At 50.5% G+C, this 26,615-nt stretch overlaps 1 protein-coding gene across 13 annotated transcripts in view; it reads left to right on the top strand.

Moving 5' to 3' along the window:
* MINK1 (misshapen like kinase 1) overlaps positions 1–26,615 on the top strand; it is a 46,431-nt gene that overhangs the window by 6,216 nt on the left and 13,600 nt on the right. For all 13 annotated transcript variants that reach the window (XM_070478953.1, XM_070478949.1, XM_070478947.1 and 10 more), the window contains 3 exons: positions 23,831–23,896; positions 25,541–25,597; positions 25,691–25,816. In XM_070478953.1, coding sequence (XP_070335054.1) covers positions 25,583–25,597; positions 25,691–25,816 — 141 coding nt within the window. In that variant the 5' untranslated portion in view covers positions 23,831–23,896; positions 25,541–25,582. The remainder of the gene's footprint in view (positions 1–23,830; positions 23,897–25,540; positions 25,598–25,690; positions 25,817–26,615) is intronic.

Genomic DNA, 26,615 nt, shown 5'->3' with positions numbered 1-26,615 from the left:
GCTTGTTGTCTTAAGTGGGCGTATGAGGGAGAGCGTGTACCACTAGATGTTTTATATCAGGGGTGCCCAACCTTAGGGATCTACTGCTTGATGATCTAATATGGACCTGATGTAATAATAGTAGAAATAAAGCACACAATAAATGTAATGCACTTGAATCATCCTGAAACCATCCCCCACTCACCAGTCCTTGGGAAAATTGTCTGCCACAAAACCGATCCCTCATTCCAAAAAGGTTGGGGACTGCTGTTTTGTATCATATTTATGTATGTAAGGTACATAACATGTTTTGATAGACATAGGCATAGTGAAATGATAACTGCAGTCAAGCTAATTAACATTTTTATCTCCTTACACGTGTGTGTGTGTGAGTGAGAGAGAGACTTGATGTCATTGGCCCCGAGTAGTGGTAGGGTTGGAAGGTAGGTAAATCTCACAGGAATAAGCACGAGCAGCTTATTAGCTTCCGTGGAGTTAGCTTCCGTGGTCAGTGGGATTCTGCCTAACGTTAGGTGGATGCTGTAGGTATAAACAGGTCTCTCTCGATTTATACTGCACAAGTCAAGGATGAGTGGGGTGTGTCGGGAAGTGTTACCAATTTTGCAGAGAACCACAGTCTTGGGTTTCTTGGAGGAGCCAGACTCCAGGAGCGGCTGAAATGTCAGGAGGGTGGGTCGGGCTGCCAGGAGTGTGTGGCGGCCCAGCCCGTGGTGTGGAGAGAGGGATGGGTGGAAGACAGGGACTCTCTGCCTACAGCAAGAGATTGGCAAGGGAGCAGCCGAGAAGACCTCGGACCGAGGAGGGAAGTGTGTGTCCTCACAGTGGGAGAGCCTTTGCAGCCAAGGGTGACGGGTGAGGCTTCTGTAGTCACAGCCAGGAACTGCCCCCCTCAGAGCCTGTGACTAAGTCTGTGCCTGTGGTGGTGAATCTGCTCTGCCTTTCAGAGGAGAAGGGCCTCTTGAAAGCAGGCCCATGGCACTGGGTCTTCTGAGGGAAAAGGAGAATCTTCTCCCACCCTCTTCTGCCAAAACCATCCCAGGACAGGATCTGAAGGGCTGGGCTTGCGGAGTTGCTCCTAGACCACAGACTTGGAGGAATTTTCTTTCAGCAGTGGTCTCTGCAGGGACACTGAGGATCAGTAGGGCCGAGTGAGGAAGTTTCCACCTCCTTCCAGTCACCTCAGTGTCCACTTTCCCCACGAGACCTCCCCTGACCATGCCAGCCGTCACTGGTCACCTTCTCACGGACCTTGTAATTTAGCATTTGAATATGTATCGCCCCTACTAAATCATAGTTCATGGTCTTGTTTTCCCTTTCACTTCCTTGACTACAGGAACCATAATCCACACTTCCTGTTGAGCCTCATGGTACATAGAGAGTACACAGCAGGGTTCAGTACTTACGCCCTTGATAAGCCACCAGGAGCTCAGCATTCTTGTCACTTTCCCACCAGAGTGCCTCGTATGTGCTGGGCACCATGTGACCCAAAACAGCACAGGTCCTGACAGTACTTCTCAACCCAGGGGGGCACTGCCCTCCTGGGGGTGTTCGGAAATGTTGGGGAGGGAGGTTTCATTGTCTGTCTGTCTCAGAAGCACTAACATCCTTAAATATTAATATGTGGGGATCAGGGCTGTGAACCACCCGGCGATGACCGGAGAGCACACTGAAGAATTATTTTCCCACCCACCTTGCCGATAGGGCCTCTTGTGAACCTGTTAGGGATGTGGGAAAGGTCAGGGGAAGGACTGCACAAGTTTCTCCCTTGAAGTCAGAAGTCAGTCCTAAGCTCCCTCCTTTTCTTCTTTGCTGGTGGAGAGAGGAATATAGGCTGTAAACTACTTGTGCGCATGGCACGAAGCTCTTCTCACAGCTCGGATCTGTCTGCCAGCACACCTCTGTAGGTAAAATGGGCCAGCTCCAAAGCCAGACTGCAAGGAAGATGATTTTCATGTTCTTCACCGCCCACCCACTCTCTCTTTCAAGGCACATTTGTAAGAGAGTGGCTGAAAAGCATGTCATACTTGGTCTTCAGTTCTGAGCAGCTCAGAAAAGAGTCTTCAAGAAAAGATTCAGACAGACTTTATCTTGTAATAACCTGTAATGGAAAATAATCTAAAAAAATGTACATATATATATATATATATATATATATAATTGAATCACTCTGCTGCTGTAAGCCAGAAATTGACACAGTTTTGTAACTCGACTCTACTTCTATTGAAACAAAACAGTTGGACATGGGGTGCTCTAAAATCTGAGCAGCGGGGAGGTGAGAGGAGGAGGTAGGTGTGAGGTCCCACCGGGAGAGAGGAGGCTGGTGCAGTGGTCTCTTCTCTCCAGTCTTTGCATCCCAAGGTTGGCCCCTGTGAAGCCAGAGCTGTGCTGAGGGAGTGTCGTTACTCAGTCTGCAGGAGAGGGAAGAAGACCACTTGCCTAGTGTCTCCTTTGGAGAAGGACAGAGTTCTGGGGGGTGAGTGAGTGGCTGGGAGCAGAGTGGCTGGTGGGGATACGTGAATGTCAGGGCCAGCATCAGTTCTTGCTATCCATATCCGACTCGAGGGAGCAAGACTGGATGGGCTCTTGGTCTAGTCTAGCTAAGGTTTGGAGAAGTTGGGGAAAGTCCCTCTCACCTTCACAGTGTCCTTCTTCACCATGGAAACTACCTTCAATCCCAGACAGCAGGGTTGGGGAGGACAGGCAACATGTGGTTCAGAAGTTGGCCAGTCCCTGTATCTATTCAGACCTCTAGGAAGCCCTCTTTTTCTCTCTTTCTTCAGTTGGGAACGAAAATTGCTCTGATACAAGTCATTTATATTTTAATGTGGCTTCATTTCAGAAGGGGTTCTAGAGTGGAATAGAAAAAATAATGAATACTTGCTATGCAGAGCGTTCCCTCCTTGTATAATCTCATTATTCTTCACAGTAACCCTTTGAAGTGGGATATTTTCCTCATTTTTCAAGATGAAGAGACCAAGGCTTACAGAACTTAGAAATTAAATAACGTGCCTGAGGACCGCCAGTAAGCAGCAGGTCGCAGAGTCGGGCTTAGGTCTGACTCAGTGCAGAACCTGAGCCCGTGTGCCCCTGCGCTGCTGGAGGCCTGCGCCCAGGTGGCAGGGGTCTCGGGCGTGTTGAGGGGAGGGCACCCCGCTGCTGACATTCTGGACTATGTGCCTCGAGCAATACTGTTTTCCACTTTCTTTAATCATGGACGTGTGGCCTGTGGGAAACAGGCTTTGTGGGCTCACTCGGGACAATATAACACTGTCCATAAAATGTCTGTGGTGAAGAAGTGTATTAGGAAACTTTGAAACATGGCCTGTTTCATGGTTTGGAGGCAACCTGTAAGAGCAGTGGTCACCGCCTCTAAGAGGTCACCATTTATATCTGTGTCTTGGCAGTGGACAGGTTTTAATCACATGGGAGCATTTTTTTAGAGGAGAGGATGACTCTACTTACTTATTTATTTAGTAAATGACTTAAAATGTTTTTTTTCATATTTCTTTGGCTGCAGCGGGTCTGAGTTGTGGCGCTTGGGATCTCTGTTGCTTACATGGACTGTAGTGGTGGCACAGGGACTTAGTTGCTCCGCATGTGTGGGATCTTAGTTCCCCGACCAGGCATCGAACATGTGTCCCCTGCATTGGCAGGCAGGTGGTTTAACCACTGGACCACCAGGGAAGTAAAAAAAATTTGTTTTTTTTAAATAGTAAATGACCTTAGCCTGAGCCATTAGAACTGCTGGTGGGTTGGTGTTGATGGGCACATGCTGAGAATACAAAGATCCAGGGGCCTGTGCCCAGAACTGGTGGAGATTTCTGGATGTCAGGCTGCCGGGCAGCATTCCCTGATGATGGGAGCATAAAGGGTGTGCAAGAATTCAGATTTATTCTGGAGGAAAGAGCATTAATGATTCAGAAGAAGCCCTGTTTTTCAGAAGGAGGAGAAAAAGACTGGCACATCCCTCCCCCCTTCAAATTTTTCTTTAATTGTAGTTATTAATAAATATACACAACATAAAATTGACCATCTTAGCCGTTTTAAAGTGCACAGTTTGGTGACATCAAGTACATTCTTGTTGTTGTGCAACCGTCACTGCCGTCCCCCTCCAGGACATTTTCATCTTCCCCAACTGAAACCCTGTCCCCATGAAACACCAACTCCCCGCCCCCAGCCTCTGGCAGCCACCCATCTGTGTCTCCTCCCTTTGTGTGTGTGCAGAGCTAAGCAGAGGGCTGACATGGCAGATACTATTTGTCGAGTCAGGTGAGGTGACCTGTTTCAGAAGTCTGTGTGTCATCGGCCAACCCAGGACACTCCCCTCCCTCCTGGCTCCAGCGCAAGGCAGTAGGCCTCTGAGGGGGGTTTTCAGTGAAATGGCCACATGGAATCACACAAGATTCAGGCAACGGAAAGAGAAGTTGAGGGTTTCTTTTCCGTATTCAGCTCCTTTTGCCATCTCCCAGCTAGGCTTTGCTTTCTGGTTCTGTTGTACTTATATGCGTCATCTTGTTTACTCTCAGCCCTTACTTCTCATCCTGGGGGTGTGGTGGATAGCTATAGAGGAAGGTGGGAAGAAGATCATGCAGGGGATGAAGCTAATAAAATGAAACAGCTTATCTCTGTGTGTGAGGGGTTCCTGTGTTAACAGACAGGGCTTCTCCCTGGAAGTAGAAGAAAACTATCCTTAGATGATTACATTGTCCCCAGAGGAGGGTCTCTGTTTTTCTGAGTTTCCCCTTTCCCAAGGGGTGGCCAGTAGTGTAACTCTGGCTGGCAACTTGTTTGACAAACATGTATTCTTGTATCATTAGGAGCAGAAAGCTCATATACGGGTGACATCAAGTAGAAGGAGGTAGTTGTTTAATATCAGGCAGCCTGAGCTCAGGAACTTCTTTCCTGTGGAATGACAGGCCACAGCAAAGGCCTAGATTTTCACGGGGAGGAAGGAGTGGTTAGCTGTTAAAGCTGTCATGGGGAAATCGAGGGCAGCCTTTGAGGCCCCTTTGATGTCACCTTCCTGGGTCTCCAGGCCTGCAGAATTTGGAGCCTGGTCAGGCTGTATTCCTCTGTGGTGTCCACACCCCTGGACAGACCCAAAGCATGACCTAGAATGGCGTTGGGTTTCTTAGAATACAGGTGACTAGTGCTGTGGCCTGCCTAGCCTCCTCCCTTTGTTCACACCATTTACAGTTTTTTCATCAACCTTCATGGGGAAGGAAGTAAAAAGGAAGAAGAGGAAGGCTTGGCACTCAAGTCACCCAGGAAGAGAGGAAGGCAGGGGAGCCATGTGTGGTGGAGAGGCCTGTCTTACAGGTCAAGATCCAGGCCACAGGGGCCTCTAGTTGGAGGTTCGGCTAGCCACTTAGGGTCCCCTGTTCAGGGCTGTTTCCCTGGATCACCCACCCTGGTGTTAGGTCCCAAAGTCTGAGGACTCATGGTATTTTCTGTTTCCTACGCACAACCTTACAGGAGGCTCCACGTGTTCACCATCACCTTCCAGGGTCTTCCCTGTGGCCCTCCTCACCACCGCCCCTCTCACTCTAATCTAAAGCCTATTTCTTTCTTAGATTGAGTCAACTATAAATGGATTGATGGTTTTTCCTGGGCTGAGCCTGGCTCACTTACCCCTTGTGCTCACGGTGTGAATGGAGGAACATTCCACTCCTCACTCATGGGAACCCGGCCTTCCCTAGGTATCACCCTGCCGTCTGGCATTGTGCCTGCCTGGATATGGTTGCTATCACCACCACCGATAAAAGCATGGAGTGGCTTAAGTGTCCATGTTTAAAGCAGAGCCTCCATGGACCAGCTGACATTTTTAAAGGTGCCAGCAGCAGGCCAGGGTCCCAGAGCTGGTTAGACCTGAACTCAAAGACTCCTACTGCTCTGCTGCAGTGCCCAGGCCCCAGCAGAAATGGAGGGCTCCCGTGTGTGTGGTCAGCCTGGAGTTCAGGGTGCGTTCTGTGCAGATGAGGTGTATGTCACAAGTCAATGATTAGTGTCCCCACTGCTGCCCACGTCCCCCGCCCCATCGTTGTCACCTGCCCAGATGGGGCAGGAGTGACGTCTCCAGAGATCTCCCTGATGGAGGCCTGCTGACCCAGGGCTGTCGCAGTTGAGGCAACGTGATACATGGAGCCGGCGTGGAATCAGGAGCCCAGAGACCTGGTTCCTGTTTCAGTTCCTCTCGCTTACAGGATGAATGTCGTCTCTCTGGGACTTGGGTTTCCTCACTTAGGAAAGCAAGGAGATAAGAACAGTGGCTCTTAATCAGAGGCTCGCTCAGAGTCACCTGGGTAGCTGCTTTAACCTACGTTTTACCCAGACCCTGCCCCTCCGCCCCAGGTGATTCAGTCCTCCCGGGGCAGGGCCTGGCATGTGTGTTTTCCCAGGTGAGCAGACTCCCTTTGAGAACCACTGGACCAGATGATCCTTAAGGCCCCTCCCCCCTTCTGTCCTCTCTACATTGCTAAAAATCTTTGCGCACCAAATTGGGGTGTGGACACAGGGCGGGGCATCCAGGAAGGTTCAGCAAAAGGTCTGAAGGACCGTTTGAAGTAAGAACATCAGTGTGGGTGCGCTCCTTGTTGCTCAGTAGCATCCAACTCTTGGCAGCCCCATGGACTGCAGCACACCAGGCTTCCCTATCCTCGTCCACCTTCCAGAGTTTGCTCAAACTTGTGTCCGTTGAGTTGGTGATGCCATGCAACCATCCCGTCCTTTGTCGTTCCCTTCTCAAAAGGCTCCCCTGAGTCTGTTGGAGCCGAGGGAAGAGCAGGCAGACCTGGTGAGGACTGACCTGGGAAGACAGGACATCTTTACTTGTTCTTTGGAGATAGGGAGGGAGCTGGATATCAGGGCCTTTCCCATCCTCATAGGTGTTGGAGAGGGATTTGAATCCAAACTCCAGTTCTGTCACTTACTGTGTGACCTCTGGCAAGGTCATAATTACCCCCATACCTCATTTTTGCCATTTGTCAAAGACCCACCTAGCAGGGCTGTTTTGAGGGTTAAACAGAAGTGTATAAGTACTTGGCCTGGTAACTGCTCGTTAGATAGGTGGTAGCTGCATGATTTCTCCTATGAAAGTCCCCAGAAAGGATGTCTCCTGAGGTTCTGTTAACATTCCTCTTTTCCTTCACATTTTGTTTGGGGAAAGAGAAAGCCACCCAGTGTCTTGTCTGGCTTTCCCTTCTCTACCCTAGAGCATTCTACCCTCTTCCATTGGAAAAAAGAGCAACTTCAAAATCTAATGTCTGAACTTGAAACTCTTGTTTGTCCTGCCCCCTGAGTCAGGAATTCCAACCCCACGTGCTCTTGTGTGTAGAAGCTGTGGGCTTAGCCGGGGGTTCGGGTAGACCTGCACCTCACCCTCGGGACATTCTGATGGGGATACATGGGCGGGCTTCTTTCAGATGTGAGAGACAGAACTTTACAAAAATGTGTCAAGTGCTTTATGGAAAGGCTACTTGGATCCTCGATGGCCTTGCCTGGAGACTTAAGGCTCTTTTTCCTTCAGAGCCTTGGGCCTTCCCCACCTCTGACCTTCGCTGAGTTAACTCTGACTTGTCTTTTTGGTCTCAGACTAAATATCACTTCCCCATCAGCCCTTTACTGCCCCAGCCCCTTTCATAACCTCCCTTTAATCTTTCAAAAAGTACTCTGTGTGCTTTTTAAAAATTTATGCATTTATTAATTTATATTATTTCTGACTACACTGGGTCTTCGTTGCTGTGGGTACACTTTTGTCTAGGTGTGGTGAGCGGGGATTACTCTCTAGTTGCGGCGTGCGGGCTTCTCATTGTGGTGACTTCTCTTGTTACGGAGCACGGGCTCTAGGGCACACAGGTTTCAGTAGTTGTGGTTTGAGGGTTTGAGAGCACAGGCTAAGTAATGTGGTGCCTTGGCTTAGTTGCCCCACAGCATGTGGGGTCTTCCCCTACCAGGGAAGGACCAGTGTCCGCTGCATTGCAAGGCAGATTCTTAACTGCTGGACCACCAGGGAAGCCCTGTACTTGTTCTTACTGCCTATCGCAGTTCAGTTTGTGTAGTTGTGTAATTGTGTCCTTAATGTTTGCTTCCTGTAAGCTCCACAAAGGAAGGGTCTGTTTCTGTTTCGTTCATTGCCATATTCTGGTCTCTGCCAGGCACTCGACATTTGTTGAATGACTGCACGAACTGGTCACAGGGCCCTAAAGTTGGCAGGAATGTAGCCAGGGAAGCTTTCTCAGGAAAAAAGAGGAGAGGTGGGCCTGGTGAATAGTTGGATGAGCATGTTTGCTCCATCTTGCTGGTCAGGAAATTCCTCCCTCTGTCTCACCTATATACCCCTTGGGCTGTAATTTATTCTGAGTTGGTCCTTGGTGGGGCCAGAGAATTTCTGGTCTCCACCCTTTGGAGAGTAACCCTTTCTAAGTCTGATTCAGACAGTCCTTCCTCCCCCTCCCTGTGGGCCCCACCCTCCACCTGCTCTTCTCTCAACTGACTCAGCCTGGCGCCCTCTACCCTTCCTTCCAGGGTGTCTTCTTGTAGTCCCCTGTCTGTCACAGCCTTCCTCCCTGTGTCCTCTCTGATGGCATCTGGCCGGGTCTCCCATCTGGAAGTGGAAGCCACCCAGGTCTCAGACAAGACCTAGGCTTTCTTGGTCACAGACCCTCCCCAGCCTCTTGCCTGGTGTTCGTGGACACCTGACTCCCACAGGAGCCGGTTGGCAACGAAGTCTAATGGTTTGTTTGTGCTCGAATGGAAAACTAGCAGCGAGAAGCCTTATTATTATCCAGCCCCTGATTATTGTTGTCGTCCTGCGTCAGCTTGGTGTCTGCCAGCCTGAATGGGCTTGATGTCTGCCCTCCTCCTGCCTCCTTGGTTCCAAGCTCTGCCCTTTCTCTCCTGTTGTCTGCTTGCCAGGGACCCCCGCCCCAGCCCCCTGTGCCATTCAGCCCTGCCTCCAAGGCCATAGTTCTTTTTTTCCTTCCTTCTCTCTCGCCTGCCCTCTATGCAATTCTGCTTTTTTGTCTAGTCTCTTTTCTCCCAAGCTGCCATTCTTCACTCTAAATCCCAGGAAAATCACCTTCTGACAGAGTTTTTCCTTGGCTCTATGGGAGGCAAGTCTCTTCATAATGACTCTGCAAATTTGTAGCACTTTGTGGGTATCAAAATATTTGTACATCCATAAACCCTTGTGAGATGGGGTTGGGTTGGTAAGGAAAAGAGGCTCTGCAAGCTTAAGTGATTTGCTGATTTGCCTTCATGATATGAAAGAATCAGAACCAGTGCCCAGGCCTTCTGATTCTCTGAAGTCTAAACCATTCCCTGTCATTCCGTCTTACTAGCCTTCTGGTTGCCTTTCTGCTTCAGCTAAGAAAACATGTCCCCAAGTCATCCGCTTCTACTTTGGAACCTTCCTTTAAGTTGTCTAAGATGTGACCTTCCTCTGCCCTTCACCTAACCCAGCCTCTGTCCCCTTCTTTCTCCTTTCCAGAGAGCTCGGCTCTCTTCCCTATTCTTCCCCGTTCTCTATTCTTGCCCTGTTGCTTCTTACAGCCTTTGGGTCCTTGTTAATGTTCCCTTTGATTTTAGCCCACTCTATAGGAGTTCCTGCTGTAGGAGACTCCGCTTTCTAGTAATATACGTTTACCCAGCATATAAATTATGGGGCGCTGATTCACATAACAAAAGAGGATTCACTTTCAGTAGCTGCCCTCATTCGTTGCTTTTAAGTGACTATTTGTGGATTATTTTGGAAAAAATGGAGATTAAACCCAAAGCTAGTGTTAGAAACCATAGCACTAGGGAAAAGGGGATGTTTTATCTAGATAGCACCTACTTTCTTCTGTTTTTATATCCATTCAACAGAAAGGTACTGAATGTGGCCTTGGGCTTCTCTGGTGGTTCAGTCAGTAAAGAATCTTTTGCAATGCAGGAGACCTGGGTTGACCCCTAAAGAAGGAAATGGCAGCCCACACCAGTATTCCTGCCTGAAAAATCCCATGGACAGAGGAGCATGCCATGCTATATAGTCCATGGGGTCGCAAAGAGTCAGACACAGCTGAGTGACTAACACTTTGACCTCTTAAGACTTTGTCTTGCAGAGGACAAACAATTAAAGAATCAGTCACAAAAATGAAATTGCTGCCATGAAAGGGGCTGTGAAAGAGTGCCGTGGGAGCAGGACCACAGTCAGGGAAACTTCCTGGAGGAGATGAGGTCTGTGTTGAAGTCTGGAGGGATGTGCACAGGGCATCCAGGTAAAAGGGAGGGGAGAGATGGAGTTGGAAGAGTGGACAGCATGTGCCGAGACCCAGAGGTGAAAAGGGGTGTGGTGTATTAGAAGAGCCAAGAACCCTTGCCTTGTCCTTCTCCCCTCTAACCCCCCTCCGCCACAGGATGGGAATGGGTGGGGCTCCAGTTAAACCATCCTTTGGATCATCAGTTGTAAGGCAGTCAGATCTGAGCCTAAGGAAGAGGCTCTCTGGCCCACAGAAGGCCAGTGGAATCCAGGGGACAGAGCTCTGGGGCACGTGTGCCATGGGAGGCCTCCTTGGATTCGCCATCAGAAGACGAACCAGGCTCCACTTTGAAAACACAACGTCTTGAAACCTTGGTTTCCTCATCTGTGAGGTGGGGTAATAATTCCTGCTTGGCTTCTCTCCAGGTCAGAGGCACAAATGAGATAATGACTGTGGAAACACCTTGTAAATTTTGAAGAGCTGGATGGTTGGATGATGGCAGCAGAGACAGCAGCTGGAAGGTGATGAAGTTGATGCTGTTGGCCACAGACAGAGACAGTCTCTGTGCTCATTATGGCAGAGCCAGGATCAAACTCTGACAGCTTGTAACATTTTATTCGCAAAGGCTTTAAAAACCTGAGGCTTGGGAAGTGAATATTAGAGAAATAAAGGGAAGACACCATCCTCAGGTGCCTGGAAGACTTTGCGAGACCTTCCAGCTCTGAGCAGGGGGATGGCTAGAATGACCTCCCTTCTGAGACTGGGAGTTGTCACCCAGGCCTGTAGTTCTCTGTTTTCCCTTAGCTGCTGGAGCCAGGCTGACTCTCAGAAGCAAGCTGTTTATCTTGTAGGTTTTTTGGTTTATTTTTAAATTTCTGACTGTGACGGTATTTATTTTTTCCTTTTCCCTTTCCCCACTTCTCCAGCTCAGCATCAGAAAGAGACCATCTGTCCCCGGCCTCGCCTGCGGCCATTTTAGAACCAGCACCAGGCTGCTGCTCGCATTCTGGTCCCCTCTCCTCCCCGCTCCCTCCCGCACTGCCTGTCTCTCCTCTGGCCACCCGCATGGGTCAGCTGCCCGCCTCCTGTGGGGCTCTCCATCCAGGAAAACCCTCTGGTCTGGATAAAGCCCCCAGCCCAAGGCATCTGGGCAGCCAGGTCTGTGGAGAACCTGGGCACTGAGGCATGGAGGGCACGGCTCCCAGCCTGGCACGGGCAGGGTCCCTGTCCGCTCTGACTGGTTTCTGATCAGAATGGTATTTGTGTTTATGTGTGTGTCGGGTCTGGACTTGCTTCTGCCTCTTCGTGTATCTGTGTGTGTGTATTCATAGTCGTGTGTCCTCCTGGCGTAGAGACCCAGAAAGAGTGACTTAAAAATTCCCCTCTGCCAGCACATAAACCTCCTTCCTGGTTTCTCTCCTGCCCCTCCACTCCAGGGCACACTCGGTTCCCTCCCCTCCTGTACTCCTTTTTCATAAAAATACTTCAAAGCTGCTGATAAGCAGAGGGTGAGTACTTCACGGTGTGGAACCAGAATGAAAGGATGCACTTCAGTTCCGCAGTGTGGGGTAGGCTTATCCACGGCAGAGTGGAGCGTCAGCTTCAGAGAGGAATGAAGACTGGGAAGGGAGTTTTCTGAAGGCCGTCTTGTTTATTACTGGACGTTGTGGGCAATGGGGAGTTGAGGAGGGTTTTAACCTTCCTTTCGAGCTCTCTTCTCTCCAGTTTGTTGGCTCTGTGAGGAGGTGCCTTGACGGTCCCCCCCGCCGACTCCGGCCGACTTCCTTTCTCCCACAGGAGTGTCTTGTCTGTCTCATGCTTTGGCCTTGGGCCCACTTTCCACACTGAGCCCTTGGTGTAGGAATGGGGGTAACACAACACACTCCCTGGGTTATTGGCGGGTGGGTGGGGGGGAATGAGACTGACTCAGGCCGTGGAGGGCCTCCTCCTGTTGACACAGGCAGGCGTCTGGACCTGCTGGGTCCTTGGGGCTGTGTCTGCTTTCTGTGCTTGGGGACGAAGGAAGAGGGAACCTGAGGAAACTTCCTGCCCTTTCCCCACCCCCACCGCAGCCCACACCCACACATCCACTCCCATTCGCCTCCTCTTACACCCATCCTTTCCCCAAACACACACCCTCCTGTGTCTCTTCTCATAGGGGAACACACACACACATCCTTTAGTTGCTTACAGCTAACTGAAGGACATCTCAGTGTCCACTCTCCACCAGGACAACCCCCCAAGCCCCTGCCAGCACCGACTGTGCCTGCATCCCTGTGGGCCTCGAGCTGCCGGGGAAACCTGTCTGACACCCCCCCCCCCCCCCCCCGCCTGGCCCCTTCCCAGTGGTGGCTCCAATAGCAGGGGCTTAGGGTTAGTGATCTGGTTGGTCGTGGGATGAGGGACAGGGTTTGAAGCTGCATTTGCACGGCAGTCAGTGGTTTGGCGCTTGGATGGTTGGCATGTAGGGGTGGCTTCAAGGCCTTGGTGAGCTGCTAGGAGACTGAAGGCCCCCTCCTCCAGGCTGTGCCTTGGTGCCAGCCCTGCCTGTGCCCCCCTCTTCCTTTTCCTGAGGCCCTGCTGGGTCACAGGAAGAGCTCAGGAAAACAGGCCTATTGTTTTCTTCGGGGAGGGAGGGTGGGAGGCCCTCTCAGCCCAGCCTAGTCTCAGCACCAGATAAACAGAGGCTCCACAGGCCCTGGCAGCCCTGCTCTTCCAGGCGAGAACGTGGTTTGGCCGCAGCCTCCATCACGCCAGCTCTCATCGGTCCCCTCTGTGGACCGCAAGTTCCCGTTCTCCTTCCTGAGTGGCCCTGCAGTTCTTTTCCCCAGCCTTCATCCCCATCACGGGTTCTCTGGGCCTCTGTGGAGTCCTGGTGTGCTTGGCGACGGGGAGGGGGGGGCCGAGGCCCACACGTGTCCTCCTGTCCCCCAGCCCGGGGCAGCGCCGCCTCCTGGCGCTGCTCCCCGTGGAGGGGTGGCTGGGATGGCGCCTCGCCTGGGTCAGGGAGGCACAGCAGTTGCAGCAGGAGGACCTGCCAGGGCGAATCCCGGGAATAATCACAGCGGGGCCTGCAGTGCAGGAGAGATCGGCCTCCCCTGGGGTCTTCCCCAAGGATCCTCAGCCCTCCCCAAACTTCAGAGTTCTGGTTCTTTCTACCATTCCAGCAGCTTCCTAGAATCTCCTGGAAGGGACAGACCCTTCCAGCTCTGAAAATTCTGATTTGTGGGTCAGCAAAAAAGTGACTTGCCATTCCTACCTGCTTCTCTGGCAGTTGCCTCACAAGCAGCCTTACCTCTGAGATTTCAGCATGTGTAACTCTTCTCAGCGTGTTAATTCTCCGTGCTGGCGTCTTGATTTATAAGCTCCCTGAAGGTACAGCCAAGGTTTAAGAAGGCACTCTTTGGCAGGCAATTTAAAAAGATGCTGCAAATATTGATGCTAACAGTTTGCATTTATTAAAGTACTTCAGAAACCTCTGTCCCCCTCGGGGGATTTCATCTCCATGCAGAGCAGACACCACACACATGACTCCCCGCTTGGAGGTGGGTGATCTTGAAGCAGCAGCACAGGGAGGCATGTGGTCAGAGCAGCACCCAGGCCAGGGTTCAACCTGCCAGCTCTGGGCCACTTCAGGAAATGTTGACCCCAAACCTGAGGGGCTGGCCTGCTTTTACCTTTCTGTCACCCACCCTTCATCCTGGATTCCCCTGTGACTCCAGACCTCTCCCGTGGATTTCTGGGCACCTGCACGCCAACTGTGAGGGAGCAGTTGGGGCGCTCCTCTCCTCCTGTGTCTTGCAGCCGAGCCTCACGGCTCCTTCATCCTTGAGCTTCAGTTCTTGCTGCCTGCCACCCCATCCTAGCCAGGCCTCAAACATGGATGCATAAACTCTTCTGCATTTTCTCTTGGGAAATAGTCACCACCTTCATGTTTCAGCAAACGATTCCTTGGTTTTCAGAGAAGAGGAGAATGCCAGTCAGTGCTGGTCCCCAGGCCTCAGAGTAACTGCCTTGCTGTTTGTGAAGACCTCTGTCACCATCTTCCCCTTGTCCTTTCTCCAGATGTGAGCTGGGGCCGAGAGTGAGGTCGGTCCAGGGAGCCCCTTGAGGATCAGTGGAGCAAGGGAGAAAGCTCCCAAGACAGTTTGTGCCCAGTTCTCTCCTGACCAGTCCCAGCAGTGAGCAGAGCCCCCAGTGAAGGTACAGGTAGGCACCTTGGGAAGGATCAGGGCCCTGTGCCCAGTCCTCATTTAGCTAACTTTTATCGAGCACACAGCCTGTGCCAAGTGCCGGGGAGATTCTGAAGCAGAAGGCAGTGCCTTCGGGAAGTCTTGGGCTACAGCTGGGCAGACGGCCACACTGGAAATCGTGAGGGGACTGAAGACAGAGGAGTCTGAAGGGAGGGCCCACTCCTGCTGCCCCTTTGCCTACCCCAGGGGTCTCCTCTCTATCCATCAGGCTTGGTGCCTCTTCCCTCCCCCCAGCCCCTCCAGCTCTTCATCCTCCACTTCTTCCGGAAAGCTCTCCTCAACCAAACCCATCTCCTCCTTGCTCTGCTGGCATTTAAATCAACAAGCACCTGAGCACCTCACGGGTACTTAGAAACACACCTGGTGCTGTGATAAAAACAGGAATCGGCGCCAGCTGATTCGTGCGAGGGCAGTGTCCTGCGTGAGCGGCATGTCACTGCGTGAGTGCACGTGTGGGTCGGGATGAAAGGTGCGTGTGGAGCGCCATCCCTTGAATCGCACCTGGAGGCACATCTCCCTGGAGAGTCACCGCAGATAACATCACTGCTGTCTCTTCATACCCAAACGCATACTGTAAATCACAGATGACATCATACGGCGTGAAGCCCAGTGCCGCGTACTGTCTCCCTGGCAGTTTTTGACCTGGATGAGGGAGTCTGTCTTACAGCCCCACTCTTCAGTAACTGATCCGAACACTTTTGCTGCCTTCCACAACCTCTCCACCAACTGAAGACCTGGTGGCTCAAACAGTAAAGAATCTGCCTGCAATGCAGGAGACCCAGGTTCAGTCCCTGGGTCAGGAAGATCCCCTGGAGAAGGGAATGGCAACCCCCTCCAGTGTTCTTGTCTGGAGAATTCCATGGATAGAGGAATCTGGCGGGCTACAGTCCGTGGGGTCGCAAAGAGTTGGACACGACTGAGAAACTGACTTGCACTTGCACTTTCGGGAAATGCTTAGTAACATAAATCCTTGTGAGTGAAAGTAGCCGCAGACTATCACTCCACATGCTCACGATTCAACAAAAGTGATTTTGCTTATGACACATACAGCTTCCCAGGTAATATAATAGAACATTTGGGCATCCATATCTGTGCAAGTCTGTAGAGCTCTCATACCAGGTGGCAACCGGGTACCACCTGAGTATGGTTCCTGCCCTGAAAGAGCATCTCTTCTACTTTGGGAGATGAGACATAATCATGCGAAAAGTTAAATAATGAGGTTGTGGTCCAGCTTGTTTAGCTGCAAGGAAGCTCTCAAGTGAGGCTGGATACAAGAAGTTGCAGCAGAGACTCTGGAGCCAGGCTATGTGCATTCACATGCTGGCGCTGCCAGTTCGTTAGCCATTTGACTTTGGGCAAGTTATTTACCTTCACCAAGCCTCTATTTTCTCATGTGTAAAGTGGGAATCACAATAGTAAGTGTCGTGGAGTTTTGTGGGATTAAATTAATTGGTAGTACTGCTATCATGTGGATTTTGATTTACTTGAAGGTTCCGAATCTCACTGCAGTCTGAGCACATGAACAGCGTGTGGCACAGCCAGTTCCTTGGAGCTGGAACTGCAGGGTGATTCTGAGTCGTGGTAAAACCAGGCACAGTGAGCACCAGTCTGTCCCCTGTCCCCCGACTTCCCTCTGCCTCCACTCTGTTCTGTTCTTAGCCGGCCTCTCTGCTCACAACAACCTCTGCCACCCTGACTCTCCAGGTACCTTCCTGGTGTCTTCCCTCTGGGTTTTAGTTGGAATGGCCAAGAGGGAAATTTGCCCTCATTCATCTTTTCTCTTGGTTTCAGACTGGCTACCCTTGGATCAGGAGCCCATCTTTTGGACTCATGAGCTATGATTGGGGTAACAAAGGAACCACATGGTCGAAAACAGGGTCCCTTAGGCAACAGGAACTTTGATCAAGGCAAAGCAGGCCTGGAAGTCGAATTTTGAGGGCAGACCTGGGCTTCGCTGCTGCCTGGCTATGTGTAAGCCTGGACATGTCATTAAATTGCTCTAGTATTCCTTCCCTGTGAAATAAATATGCCAATAACACCTACCTTACAGTTTGCTTTGAGATTATACTTCTCAAGCACTCAGCAGTACCAGAACTAAAGAAACTGCTCAGAAGCTGCTAGCTGTTTAATTATTACAGGGATGTGGGGAGGGTAGGCAATGAAAGAGAGCTCTGAGACAGAAAATGTGGGAGATGTCTCATGAGGTAGTCAAGGTAAGAGGCACAGGGATGGGACAGATAAGAATGTCCTTGCTCAGAGAGTCCTGGGAAGGCTGTTAGACCCTAGCCATCGTCCTTATTGTCGCCCTTGCCTGGTTGCCCAAGTCTGGAGGATCACGAGAGAGCAACCACAGAACTGTAGAGTTGTTTAGTGTCTGCCTTCCCCATCAGAACACTGTTACAGCAGGGACTGCCCCATTTTACTTAACTATCTTCCAGAGCCTAACACAACTCCTGGCACACGGTAAGGAAGTAATACATAGTCATCAGGTTGGCAGCTTTGTGGAATGTGGACTTGAGCTTTTAAAATCATATGGTTATGGGGACTTCCCTGTCAGTCCAGCCATTAAGACTGCATGCTTTCAGTGCAGGGCATGCAGGTTCAATCTCTGGTCTGGGAACTAAGATCCTACATGCTGCGTGGCAGGGCCAAAAAAAAAAATCATAGAGATAGAACCAGAAAGTTTTTTCATTGAAAGGGAACCCAGAGAGGTTAAGTGACTTGCCCACAGACATACAGCCTGTTAGCAGCAGAGCCAAGAAAAGAAACCAGGTTGCCTAATTCTAAATTTTATATGTAGTTATATTTTATCATTGTCTGTGTTTGTCTTAGAACTTTTTCACATGTGTTACCACTTTGAGGGGTCCCTTCCATGTGAGTAGGTTAACTTTCTTAGGTTGACAATTGTCACTGCCAGCAATAATTTATGGAGTAGCATGAGAGGGGCTTTAGGGTTATTATTTTTAACAGTTCTATTGATGTGTAATTCACATAGCACAAAATTCACCCTTTCACAGAATTTTAAAGTGGTTTTTGATGTATTTACAGACTTGCTATCACCACTGTCTAATTTCAGAACATTTTCTTAAGCCCCAAATAAAACCCAGTACTCATTAGCAGTCACTGCAATTCCTTCCTCCCAGCCCCTGGAGGAGGACTAATCGATTTGCTTTCCGTCTCTAAGGATTTGCCTATTATAGACGTTACATATAAATGGAGCTGTAAATATGTGAAGTTTTTTTTTTTTTTTACTGCCTTTTTTCATTTAGTGTAATGTTTTCAAGGTTCATATGTTGCTGTACCTTGTATCGTTATTACTTCATACATTATTGTTGCCAAAGACTATTCCATTATTGGAATATCCATAAATGGATACATCACATTCATTCATAAATTGATGGACATTGGGCTCTTTCTACTTTTGGGATATTATGAATAAAGCTGATGTGAACATCTTATGTACAGATTTTTGTGTGTTCATATGTTTTCATTGCATTGGGTATCTACCTAGGAGTCAAATTGCTGGGTCACATGGTAACTATTTTACATAGAGTTACCTGAGAAACTGCTAACTGTTTTCCAAAGTGACAGCCCCATTTTACCTTCCCACCAGCAGCGTATGAGGGCTCCAAGTTCTCCGGATCCTCATCAGTGCTTGTTATTGTCCGTCATTTTGAGTAAAGCAGTCTTCCTGGGTGTGAAGTGGTGTCTTGTTGTGGTTTTGATTCTTACTTCCCTAGTGACTCATAGAACATCTTTTCACGTGCTTATTGGCCACTGTATATCTCTTTGGAGAAATGTCTACTCAGATCCTTTGCCCATTTTAAAATTATTTGTCTTTTTATTGTGGAGTTATTTTATTCTCAAGTTTTTTTAGTATTCTGTATACAAGTCCTTTATCAGGTATAAATACATGTCCCTTTATCTACATTTCCCTTATCTCTTACATATAATTTGCAGATGTTTTTTCCAATCCTGTGGGTTGTCTTTTCACCTTCTTGATACTGTTCTGTGAAACACACAGTTTTAGGTGTTGATGAAGTCCAATTTACCTTTTTTTTGGTCTTTCGTTATTTATGCTTTCAGTACCATAATGTAAGAAACCATTCCCTGATCCAAGATCATGAAGACTTACGCCTGTGTTGTCTTTTGATTTTTTATTGTTTTAGCTCTTACCTTTTTAGAGCCATGATCCATTTTGGGTTAATTTTTTGTGTATGGTATGACATAAGGGTCCAAATTCATTCTTTTAAATATGAATATCCCGTTTGTTGAAAAGACGGTTGAATGATCTTGGTACCCTTGTTGAAAATCAATTGACCACAAATTGAAGAGTTTATTTTTGGATTTCAACTCCAGTCTATCGATCTATATGTCTGCCATGTGCCAGTATCACGTGGTCCTGATTGCTGTAGCTTTGTAGTAAGTTTTCAAGTTGAGAAGTGCAAGTCTAACTTCATTCTTCCTTTTAAAGACATCTTGTCTCTTGGATTCTTTGCATTTTCATATGACTTTTAGGCTAAACTTGTCAATTTCTGCCCAAAAAAGCCACCTGGGTTTTTTATAAAAGTACACTGAATGTGTGGATCTTAATAGTACTAAATCTTCTGATCCATAAATGCAGGATGTTTTTCCATTTACTTAGGTATTCTTTCATTTCTTTGAACAGTGTTTTACAGTTTTCAGTGTACATGTCTCACGCTTCTTTGGTTTGATTTATTCTTTCTGATACTCTTGTAAGTGGAATTGTTTTTCTGAATTTCCTTTATGGATCATTAATTGTAGTATACAGAAATAAGAGTTGGTTTTCATATGTTGATCTTGTATCCTGCAACCTTGTTGAACTTGTCAATGAGTTTAATAGATGAGATCAATGTTTGACGTTGAGGTTGAAATTCATGGGTTGGGTAACTTGTGGTGGGTTAGAATGGCTAGTGATTTACTGGAAAAACAAAAACAAAAAACACCACCACCACTTGGGATTTGACTTGGCTGACAGGAGAGGTCATCTTTTGGCGGGGTTGCCCCTGACATAGATAAAAGGGGCATGAGTTGAGTCAGTGCAGAGGAAGGTGCTGTGGCACCCTTGTAGGAGAGCAGTAGCTCTCCACCACTGTGCCTCCTTTCAGATCCTCGATGCTTCCTTTCACCTGTTAGTAACTCCCCAAAGCAGCACAGCCTCTCCCAATGGGGCCACTGACCTCCACATTGGAATCACCCAGGGGATCTGTTAAACATACAGAGTCCCCTCCTCACCCCAGACCTGCAGTGCTAAATCAGAATCTCTGGAGCAAGATCTAGGATTCTCACATATCCTAAAGCACCCTGTCTAGCATCTGCTCCCAAGATTTTCTAGCCTTATTCAGGCCCTAGACTCCTGCTTAGCAAATGATCTTCCCACCGACGTAATCACCTAAGGCAGAGTCACTGGTTATTCATGGGGCTCTCCCCCATCTTCCTTTGTCTTTAATCTAGATAGAGCAGCAACTCTTCATGTCTCATCTCTTCCTGTCCTTCTCTCGCCCTCCTTCATTAGTTACCTGTACCCTTGACCCCATCCCTTTCCATCTGCCAGCAGCTGGCTGGACAAGAACCAGGATGCTGAGAACAGAGTGTGAGCACCAAGGCAAAGAGCTGGAGGAGGCTCCAGAGCTGTGCCCTTGTGCAGGCGGGCAGGCCAGGACCGCCTGGTGGCTTCCCAGGAGCAGAGCATTTCCCTTTGGGGATGCCCTTTCTAGATTGCCACTGAAGAGGGTGGCCACACATGCAGACAGGCAGATATGTGAAGGGCCCACAGCTGAAGTCAGATCAATGCATTAAATCATATTTGAAGTGTGGTATTGTGTATTTCTGGGCATTCTGAATCCTTGAGTATGGCACTGTTGTATTTGATCAGTGCTGTATGTAATCCACTGATGCAGTTTACATACAAATAGATAAATATGCACCCATGTATATCATTAAACAGCAAGTTGTCGGGCATCAGCAGTTGCTTTTTAGTCTTCTTCCCTTAAGTATTTGAGATCTTCCCTATTTTGAAAACCTACTTGTCTGACCTTGCTCCCTCCTCGAGCCATCATCTGCTTTTCCCCTTCCTCTCCAAGTCGGACTTCTCCAGCGAGGGTGCTGCCCCCAGAGCTGTCACTTCCTCATCACCCCACCTCCCCCCAGCCCCCGCCGTCTGCTCTCACCACTGCAGTCTGCACGGGGATACCCAGTGGGGCCCTCGGTGCTAAGGCCAGTGACGCTTTTCTCAGTCCCCTCCAACCACCTCCGCTCTGGTGTCTGTTCCTCTGCTCGCCCGTGTGCAGCACGTGGCCCTTCCTTAGGGGCTGGCCTTGGCCCTTCTAATCCTCATTCCCTGTGCACCCACCCTGGACACTGTATCCCACACTCACAAACTGTCTTTAGATCTTTCTCCTCAGACCCTTGTTTCTAGCTGCCTGGTAGACATTGCATCCCCAAACATCTCAGACTTAACATCCAAACCCAAACTGCTGTCCCTCAGCAGGGCCTGGCCTTCCCTGCTCTTTAGTTCTTGTCACCTCTTCCAAGGGAGCCTGCCTGAGATTCCCACCCTGAGTCAAATTTTGTCCCCTGAAACCGCTGAGCTGGCTTATTACCCAGTCCAGCTTCCTCTTAGCTGTGTGAGGAAGATGAGGCCCAGAGAGTTAAATACTTGCTCAGGGACACATGGCTATGTCCCCCTAGAAATCACTCTCCAGCGCTCTTTACTCCAGACTGGAGTGCCTTCCATTGCTCTCATGGCGTGTAACCACCGAGTGTCCACGTGTCCACGCTGGGGTGCTTGGCCTGTCTGTAAAATCACATGGCCCTGGAGGGGCTGTCTGTGGTTCTCATACAGCATGGTTGAGATCCCCATTGTGCCTCACTGAGAACTTGTCACATAGTCAGATAAATATTTAATGGATAAATGGAAGAAGACAGTCACCTGGCAGATCTCTCCAGATTAGGGCCCAGGGCAGGGCCGATGTAGACACTCACTCAGGCAGTATTTAGCAGTTGTCTGATGATGGGGCAACTTTAAGTATCTGGCTGAGGTGTTTGGACTCCCTTCTGGGCAGAGGAGCAAACTCAGGAAGGCAGGGTGAAGCAGAAGGCAGCAGCAGAAGGCAGGGTGGCGAGGCAGGTGCTCCAGGAGGAGAGGGGGTGGAGGGATGGGCCTGGAGTAGCAGCTTCGGGGATGGAGAGGAGGAGACACGGGTGTCTTGAAAGGAGAAGGAACTGGGGAGAGGATGCTGCCAAGGTGGGGCTTGGGTGAGGGTGGTACTGCCGTTGAGAAGCAGAGTAGGGCCAGGCCTCCGTGGAGCATGTTCTCTGGAGGATGTTTTGGACCAGGACTCCTGTGTCACATGCACAGTCTCAACTTAATTCTCAGAATAACCATTTCAAGTAAGTGTGGTCAGCCTGGCCAGGGCTTGAGACCATTAAGTCCATGTTTGAGCATGAGTGTCTGACCTCACAGACTGTCCTTTTATCCCTCGGTGCCTCCCAAACAGAGCCTAAGGAGACAGACTGGGAGCTCAGGTTACAACCTCTGTTTGTGTGGATCTGAGGTAGTGATGCTGTGTCATGGTGACACTGCCAGGCCACTCATATCCCCCTCTTAGATTAGGAACATCAGAAAATCAAGTCCATGTGTCCTTTCTCCTGTCTCCATCCATCTCAGAAAGAATTAAGATGGAAGAAAGGACTTGCCAATGGTTAAGAGTTTAGAAGCCCCAGGATGGATGAGGCCATTCTCTGGGAGAGATTTTTTAGGGAAGTGAGTTCCCTTCAAGCCTCTGAGTCTAGACTTGCAAGTGGACAAGATAACTTCTGGGTCCCTTGCAGCTCTCAGGTTCAAGCAGACCTCTTGTCAGCTCTTCCTTTCCTGTGGGGCCTGCTGATTTTTAGACCTATTCAAGGGTTTTGTTTTGTTTTGTTTAGTAACTTAAGTTGGAGCTAAGTAATTGAACATAGAACCAGGAAATTCTTCCCCTGGCCAGCCCAGACCCCTTCAGAGCAGGTGGAAGGAGTCCTCTGCAGCTTCTGTCAAGGCTCCCGCAAACCCAGCCAGTTCTGGAATGTTCTTTCAGGCTGCTGCTTGCAAAGCCCTGGGCTAGGTGCTGGACAGGCAAGTAAACAGGGAGGATTCAGTCCCTTCCTTCCAGGATTTACAGACAAGTCGGTGCACAGTTATGGCATGTGGAGGCACGGGCTCTGATGAGGATGTCTGGGAACCAGGGCCACATTTCCGGTCCTCCCCCTGAGGCGGGGGTCTCCGTGATCTCTGGCCCGCCCAGGTTACCTTCCACGTCCCCTTGCTACAGTGGGCGAAGGAGGAGGCTTTCTTTTGGTTTGTTTGGTTTTAGGAGTTTCTTTGGTTGTTTTTACAGAAATCCTATCTTGGTTTTCAAAATCAGAGAGAAAGGAGCTTTATATGATATACTTTGAGGTTTGTCGGCAAGGAGGCATGGGTGTTGGCTGAGGAGTTCGTTTCCCGAGTGGCATGTGCCTCCCCTCCATCCTGCAGGTGGGGGAGAGCCTGCCTGTGACTCCAGGTGCCCCAGGCTGACCTCGGCCTACAACGCCACCTCCCAATCCCTCTCTATCAGAAAGGAGCCCTGCCAGAGGGTGCAGGTGGCCTCCCTGCAGCTGTGCTGCTCAGCCCAGCAGGGCTTGCGCCTCCGAAGAGGCGTTTGTCTGAGCCCTGCGGGCCCTCACCCCTCCTCTCCTGGTACCACTTGATTCCAAACAAGGGGAACTGAAAGTTCTCCCTTTGCACCGCCTCTCCCTGCTCTCCATCCCCCTCCCCCCTCCAGATCCCTCTACCCCACCAAATGCTGGGAGCCCTGGGCTCAGAACTGGGAAAGGGGAGAAGGGTGGCTCTCGTGCTCCGGTTTCTCCTAACTTTCCTCATCCCTGCTTTTACTTTCACTGCACACATGCCTGTGCCAGGCACCGACTTAATAAACATTTTGTGGGCATTGCCCCATTTGAAGTTACCACCAGCCCAGAGGTAGGTCCTCAGGTATCCCCCCGTGCAGATGAGGCCACAGGCTCTCAGAGGTCATCACTGAGTTTGAAAGCAGCAGCCTGTCTAAATAGCCAGCAGGGCTCTGCCTCCTGTCTATTCTCCCCTTCTTCCGGCTTTCCCTTCCCCAAACGTGAACTCTGACCCAGTCTCAGGAAAGGGCAGCTCCCGTCAGCCCCCCAGCAGCCCTGTTAACACAGTCACATTCACTCTCAGCTCCTGGTCGAACAGCCTTCCCCGCCTCTGGCTCGTGTTCCTGTGCTGAAGTGCTCATACCTCATCTTTCTCTCCTCCCGTCCCCTCAGGACCCTGCAGGCATCTTCGAGCTGGTAGAGGTGGTTGGCAATGGCACCTACGGACAGGTGTACAAGGTGAGGCTCTGGGTGTGGTGGCAGGGGGCCCTCTCTCATGGGCCTCTCTGGAGTGGGCCGCGGTCTGGAGATTTGACAAGGGCTGGAGGGATTACAGGGGCCGGGGGCCCTGGGAAAGGAGGGGACCCAGGGAAGGAGAGGAAAGGGATAAAGTCAGGAGGAAAGGAAGCAGCGAGAGGCGGTGTTTTTACTGGCCTCTACCTCTGAGCTTAGAACCAGCCCTGGGTGTGGCAGGAATAGTCTGGAGCTGGGTGGGGTGAAGAACAGGACGCAGAGGGCAATGGGAAGGGTATGGGGACATGTGTGACCGAACTCAGTACAGGTTTGGCTTCTCCTGAGTCCACAGGAGACCCAGGACTTGGGGTCAGTGGGACCTAGACGGGGCACCCTCAGCAGAGGGGAACCCACTTTCTTGAGCTGCCCTGACCGGCCTGCAGCAGGACTGGGACCGGAGCTCAGGCCTTCTGCTTTTGAGGCTGCCTCCCTCCCCCGCCTCCACAGCAGAGGCATTTCCTCGACCACGGACTGTGGCTTTTAGCCTGGCCAGTCTGGCCCTTCACGTGGTCTAACTACCGGTCACACTCCACAGGGGAGGCAGCCGCAGCAGAGAGGTACTCAAGGTGGATGCTGTCCCCAAGCACATGCCTGGCTGCTTCGGCTCCAGATACAGCTCTTGGCCTCTTTACAAGTCCCCTGTGTCTCAGGGACCAGGGTTTCCTGGGTCACTGGGACTACCCACCTGTCCCTTACCCTTCTTCTCTGTAAGCTTTGGAAAGCAGGTGCACCCCCCCACCCCAGTCACCCCATCTCTTGCCTAGTTGTTGCCATGGAAATAGCAGCTCTGTGTTCTACTTCTCTGGGCTTGGGGTCGTGAAAAACTGCTGGGGATAAAACTAATCCCTGGGCTGGCAATCCCCTCACACATACCTTTCTCCTCCCCAGGAAGCCCTGGACTTTCCTACTGGAGCATGAGATGACTCCTGCTAGGGATTTTGGAAGGATGGGAGGGGCAGAAGGGGACTGGCAGGGACACACTCTAGAAGTTTCTTCCCATTAGCACTGGTGCTGGGGTATCCACACAGCAGTCAGCTCTCCCGTGTTTCTCCAAGTTCCCTAAAATCTCAGCCCTGTCTACTCTCTCCTGTTAACAGTAGTAAAAAGCCCTGTGTATGTGTCTGAGGGGGGGCGGGCAGTGATTCTGGGAAAGGCCTCCTGTCCAGAGAGGTGAATCAGGAGAGGCCCCAGGCAGTCTGTCTTGCATAGAAGATACTGGAGAGGCAAAGCCCTCCTCCCCCAGCCGCCTCTCCCAGCTCCACGCCGCTTCATCTGAGGATGGAGAGGGAACCTTCACTCCCTGCTCTAACTTTCAGACAAGGCTGTCTAAGCCAGAGAGGCTGGGGCAAAGCACAAATGTCTCTACCTCATCCCTCTTGAGTGTTTCAGGAGAGGAGACCCTTCGACTCTATCCAGCTTAGCACTTGGAATCCAGGTGCGGTGATTTTCCTACGACCAACTCATAAACTGAGGTGTCTAGCCAGGGGCATTTTCTAAGATAGAAAGCAGCCAAAAATTGTGGCCTCTCCCAGAATTAAGCCCCTCCTGAGTGCAGACCTGACCCCCCATGCCTGGCTGTCCGTCCTGCAGGGTCGGCATGTCAAGACTGGGCAGCTGGCTGCCATCAAAGTCATGGACGTCACAGAGGTAAGGCGTGTGTAGGGCAGGGGGAGGGTTGGAGTCTTGAGAAGAGGGCTTGTGGGGGGGACTCTCAGGGTTCACCTCCCCCCATTCACGCAGGATGAGGAGGAAGAGATCAAACAGGAGATCAACATGTTGAAAAAATACTCTCACCACCGCAACATTGCCACCTACTACGGGGCCTTCATCAAAAAGAGCCCCCCAGGGAACGACGACCAGCTCTGGGTGAGGAGCGCCCCTGGCCTGCCCCAGTTAGGGCATCTGTTCTCCTGCCTCTGATCACAGCTCCTGAGAAAGCAGCACATCAAATATGTGTGGGTGGTGGCGAGACTTGGGCCCCTCCCAGCAGCGCACAAGCCTCACAGGACGATTACTCTCCAATTACTCGGCCATAGCTCACTTAGCTCTTTGGGGCCTCCCCCCAAATTCCCTCCAGGCTTGGAACATTCCTAAGAGTCATCGCCTTTCCCGGCCTGGGCACTGTTGCCTGCTAATTCCCCGGCCTCACCCTTTTTGGGGCTCAGCCCAGCAGGAGGAAAGGGCAGCAGGGAACACAGCCATGGCTGGGGGACTGGCGCTCAGACGAGGTCCCCCTCCCAGCGGTTGCTGGACAAGTACTTATCGAGCGCCCTCTGTGTACCCTGCACAGATAGTCATGAATTGTGGTCCCTGCCTCCAAGGCACTTAGTCTTTTTTGGGTGGGGAGAGACACATGTAGATAAAGGTAACCAGCTGTGTGTAGTGGGAGATTATTAAGGGCTAGAAGCTGAGTGCTAGTGACCCGGCGCCCCCTTGTGGACCCCATCCTCCCATCCAGCTGTGGGAGGGACGCCCCAGATGTGCAAATTATCTCTTTGGCCAATGCAAATATAGGTACCTCAGGCCGTCTTTTTTTTTTTTGCATTGGATGCAAGTTGTAGGAAACATACAGTGAAAATATTTGGACGGGAGTACTGATCCCCAAAGATTTGTTTGGCCTCTGCTCTGGGTCCCTAGAGGTGCCGGCCAGCCAGAGTTATCTCCC

This window comes from Odocoileus virginianus, chromosome 17 (assembly GCF_023699985.2).
Source record: "Odocoileus virginianus isolate 20LAN1187 ecotype Illinois chromosome 17, Ovbor_1.2, whole genome shotgun sequence".
Lineage (NCBI taxonomy): Eukaryota > Metazoa > Chordata > Mammalia > Artiodactyla > Cervidae > Odocoileus > Odocoileus virginianus.
This window is presented reverse-complemented; position numbering and strand designations above follow the sequence as displayed.